Source organism: Manacus vitellinus, unplaced genomic scaffold (genome assembly GCF_001715985.3).
Source record: "Manacus vitellinus isolate BGI_N305 unplaced genomic scaffold, ASM171598v3 scaffold_13_pilon, whole genome shotgun sequence".
Taxonomy (NCBI): Eukaryota; Metazoa; Chordata; class Aves; order Passeriformes; family Pipridae; genus Manacus; species Manacus vitellinus.
The window spans coordinates 4,271,216-4,276,335 of record NW_021938999.1 but is presented as its reverse complement, the minus strand read 5'-3'; the positions used below and the strand labels follow the sequence as shown (position 1 = coordinate 4,276,335).

The 5,120-nt window shown below is 41.6% G+C and overlaps 1 protein-coding gene across 1 annotated transcript in view; it reads left to right on the top strand.

Moving 5' to 3' along the window:
• The first annotated feature begins 4,522 nt into the window (after positions 1-4,522).
• PANX2 (pannexin 2) overlaps positions 4,523-5,120 on the top strand; it is a 24,375-nt gene continuing 23,777 nt past the window's right edge. Inside the window, exon 1 of the mRNA XM_029958058.1 lies at positions 4,523-4,567. Coding sequence (XP_029813918.1) covers positions 4,523-4,567 — 45 coding nt within the window. The remainder of the gene's footprint in view (positions 4,568-5,120) is intronic.

Below are 5,120 nucleotides of genomic sequence, written 5' to 3'. Positions count from 1 at the left end.
CAGCAGAATGAAAGCACTAGGACCACATCACAGGACACCAAAGTTCTCCCTGTTTCATTTTCTTCATTGTTGTGAATAATCACTTGGCATATTTGGGGGAAATGAAATGGTTTTAGCTTTCTGCATACAAAATAGCTTTTAAAATAATGATCATGGTATCTTATGTGTCTGACTCTTCTCTCTTAGACTGGAGACCTTACCTGTAACTGACTAACACAAGAGACTGATACTACCTTAATTGGCTAATGAACAAATGTCTAATATTAGCAGGACTCATTCACAACTGTATCACTATGAGCACAGCAATTCCGAGTTCCAGTGATATTGCCTGTTACCTCTAGTACTAAGTGACAATTACTGTGAAGAAATCAATTAAATCACATGCAAGCTCTATCACATTACAATTCTATTGCCTTCCCTTCTACACTTAGTATTAGGGCATAAGCCCATCCCTTCTCAGCCCACCCTTGCATGCCAAGTCTTTTGGACATAGACCTGATTAGAGTCCAGCAGGTTGTCCCAAGTGTGTTGTCCACCACCCATAGGTCAGCTTTACCACTGGAGGTATCCACATTTCTACAACCAGAATATCCCACGCCTCTTTGTTCTCCACAGAATTATACCGAATGCCTATTTTTAAATTATTTCCTGGGGTTTTTTCCTATTTAATTATTTTAATTCCTAGTGTTTATTTTCCTAAGCCCACCTTGTCAACAACCTTGCATCTCTCTTTCTCTGCCTAGAGTGCTCCCACAAAAATGGGACCTATTTAATGACCTGCCTCTAATTATTTTTTCCTCATTAGTGCCAATTCTGCTACATCCACATCCAAATTTGATATTTCTAACACTGTTATCTAGGCAGTTTTGACACAATGTGGTATTTGCTCATCCTATTAATCTAGATAGTCCCAAGACTCCCTTCAGCCCTTTTCATTCAAGCTGATTACATTTCATCTATACCATATGCTTTTTGAACAGAAATATGTTATCTTACTTTAGCCTTGACTTCCCTACTTACTCTTGATTTATGCAGAGACAGCTTGCATACCAGAGCAACCCTTTTTGTGCTCACACAACCTCTTTGCCCTTGAACAGCTTCAGTCATCCTCCAGGTTCCTATGGCAGCATTAGCCCATTTTGAAGCCATGTTTGAGCCTCTGGCTCAGTAAGGCTGGAAGGAATGTCCTTTGAGGAGTGGCTGAGACCTTCAGGCTTGTCTAATTCGGAGAAAAGCAGGCTGAGGAGTGACCTCATTGCTACTGAGGAGGGTATGTGGAGAAGGGATGCTGATCCCTTCTCCCTGGTATCTGGTGATAGATCCCATGTGAACTGTTCACAGCTACACCAGGGGAGGGTTAGACTGGACATTAGGAAGCATTTCTTACCAGGAGAATGGTCAAACACTGGAAGAGGTTTCCTAGAGAGGAGGTCGATGCTCCAAGCCTGACAGTGTTTAGAGGTGTTTGGACAATGTCCTTCATAACATGCTTTAACTTTTGGTCAGCCCTGAAGTGATCAGGCAGTTGGACTAGATGTTCATTGAAACTGAAATGTCTGTTCTACTCTAAACAACCCCAGAAGAGACCCAGTATCAAGGAGATGTGCATTGCAGCAAAAAATACTTCACTGATGTCAGCAACAGTATCACACCTTACTGCTAAGAGTCACTTTTTCTTTCCAGGAAGCGCAGAGCCTCCTGTTTCTGCCAAAACCTCATTTCAGTGCCAGCAGCCACAGCCAGACTGCGTTGCCAGTTGCCACTTTTCACTATCATCCAGCATCTCACTTCACTTTACCACCAAAATCCTAAGTGCTAAGACCCACTGTCACAGCTTATCTGCCACCTGCCCATTCCCATTGCCAACCCTACAGTCTTGTCTCACTGGGAGCATCTGCAAAGGCATGGCTGCTCTCACCAAAGGTGTGACTTCTGCTCACACAGACAGCCAGCAGCACTGCAGAGCTGTGGCAGCACTAACTCCAGTCTGGCCTAGCGAGAGCATCCCTGACACCACAAGGAGTAGCTGGTCTGTGCGAGGGCCACACCACCCCTAAGCCACTGCTCCATGTGATTCCCAGACTGGGTTGATAAGGTAAAGACCACATGAATTAGGGTCACAGCCTTGGCTGAAGGCAAGAAACGCTCCACAAGTACTTCCCAGTCCTTCTGCTCCCTGACAACGTTATCAGAGAAGCTGCGTCCTTTCCATAAATTCAGCCTGGGGAACTGCATGAAGGAGTCATGGTAGCACAACTGATGTTAAAGCTACCAGATTAAAATGCAGCAAATCCCAAGTGACTGAGAACTGACTAGAACAAGGACAGCACATAGTCACCCTTAGGGAGATGGCTAAGCTGGGACAAGCTGTAATATAAGAGATAGTGAGTGGGATTCATGTGTAAACTCTGGACACCCACAGTGTGGAAATGATTCATCTCATTTTGAAGAGGACATCTACACTTGGTCACATGAACTGCACCATTACATTTAGCTGTTTCTCATCCTACATGATTCAGGAATAGTGCTCTGCAGTATCTTGCTCAGATGCCTTCATGTTTGAATAGATAAATCTCACACTGCATCTAGAGGTAGTAAACCCTCTGCTTAGAAGGCAAATTCTACATGCTACTGGTCTGTCCCCCTGTCAGAACTTGTAATCAGTCTTTCATTTTTTCTCACTTGCTTTTGAATTCTAAACCTTCAAAACTTCAGAAAACAGGATTTTAAAAAGGCACACACTTTACCTTCAATAAACAATATTTTCTATATGATAACAACAAATTATTTATTCAAACTGTCTAAAAAATAATACGTCCTTTTTTGATCTTTTGGTAGAAATAATTTGAATTCCTTCACATGACTTTGTACTTTGATCTGTAAATCAATTTCTGACCCTACCAGCAGCTTGTGAAATATTTATTAGCACAGGAATATTATCACAGCCTGATTATTGTCTAGATCACCCATCTAGCAGCATAGATGCCAGCATGTTATTGCTGAGAAACTTGGCTGTGGTGTTTGTCTGTAAATTATGACAGTAATTTTCTGTGTCCCGCTCTCTGCCCTACTACAGGTTTCTGTTTACCCATGTTTTGGTCTGACAGTGCTGTTCCATCTTGTCTGTCTCTTTGGCTTGCTGTACAGACATAATCTTGCCAAGCAGGGTTATAAAATCAATATGGCTAAATCAAATAATGGTATTATAATGAAGCAAGCTTCAAAAGATAAATTTTATTCACTCGTGGATGTCATATTTATTTTAAAAGTAGAGTGTCTGATTTACGGTTATTCTTCTATGCCTTGCATATTAAATGTGGAACTAGATACAATTTAGGGGGAAGATATAATAGATGTCTACAAAAGCATATGCATCATGGAATAGATGGATAGGTATTGATCCAAATACCTTCCCATTAAGGCACATCTAATTTGATGATTTGTTTATGTTTGAAACAAGGTGGTTTTGACACAACAGGCTGTAAACCTGTGGAATTCCTTAATAGAAGAGGCTGCAGATGCCAGAAATTTGCACAGTCCCAACAGAAGACCAGAAAAAATATCCTAAGAAGAGACCTTTTGGGGGTTATTAAATGACGTCAAGCTCAGGAAATTCTCTCAACATTGTTGGAAGCTGGGACGGTGCTAGGGAACAGGCATGCCTCATTTTAACACTTCTTTAATTGACCACTTACAGCCACACTTGGAGATATAAGGGACTAGATGTCTTCTCCTAAGTTCTTAAAATTTGTACATGCTTACACCAAGCTTCCTCAGAAATGATTACTGGAGCTGGCATTATTTCCTCATGGAAAAACATAAGGAAGCATCTAGAGTCAGCATCTAGATAGCAGACAAATGCTAAGGGCTTAGGCAGGGGAAGATAGGAGGAATTAAGTAACTGAATGGGCAAAAGAGAGGATTCAAAAGGGGATGACATAATAAGGATTGGGGAAATGGTCTTTCAGCCATATTCTCCGTGAGCAGGACAAGTCTGTCAACAGTAGAAAAAAGCATGGTGAAATGATGACGATATTGAAAGTCTGAGCAAAAGTTTTTTCAGAAGATCAGCTGTACTTCCTCAGTACTACTGTACTGTACTCTCCTATGCTCAATATCATCCCTCTGGCAACAGCAATAACAAGGGCATAAGGTATTTTGGTTCTTTGTTGTTGGAATGGAAAGCCTGTATATTACGGGCTGATAAAATACACAGCCCAAATAAAGCTATAGCAAGAGAAATTGGTGCATCTAGCCCTTATTGCAGATAGGGGGCATTATTGAGCCTTGAAGCCTGACGCAGCAACTGTCCCTACTTCTCCTCACATGTGGGGGACAACACAGGCTATACTCTATTCCCAAGATCACTGCACCAGGATCCTCACTGCTCTGTCTCCTGCCTTGCTCTGCCTGCTCTGCTGCCTGGGATACTCCTTGTGACCAAGAAGACCACACTGCAAGCACCCGCTGTACCTGGACAAGGGGGTAAGAAGAGAGTACCTCTCCTCCCTGTCTTCTGCCCATGAGGCAGACACTGTTTGTTGGTCATTACAGAAATCCAACAGAGGTACAGAGCCCATAGAGGATGAGAAGCAGGGAAAATGGAACAAGTGATGGTAACAGCTTCAAGTTTAGGCTCTCTTGCCTTCTGATCCTTGGTGATCTTCAGGAGCATGTGGCACCAACAGTTTTGCGTCTGCTGCCTGGAGCCTTCTGTAACAGTTCGTTTGGATACATGTCCGGAATAAAGACAAGTGCCAGAAATATTCAAACACACAAAATATCTTTTATTACAGTGAGAATAAAAATAATAGTAATAAACTTAGCAAGAGGAATTAAAACCTAAAAAAAGGATACAAAATAGCTACCTTATCGGGTGGCATTAAAACAAATACTACAAACAGCATTTAATACAGTATTAACTAGTGAAAAGGGATACCAAAAAACGATCTTAACACAATATTATGGATAACATGATATTGGTTAGTAAAAAGGGAAACTAAAGGGAAAATACTATAAACATAAAAGGGGAATTAAAGGAACACTAAAGGGATATTAAAAAGTTTGTTCTCTCAGTTGCTTCCTATCAAAAAACTGTGCTTACCCACACAGACAGGCCA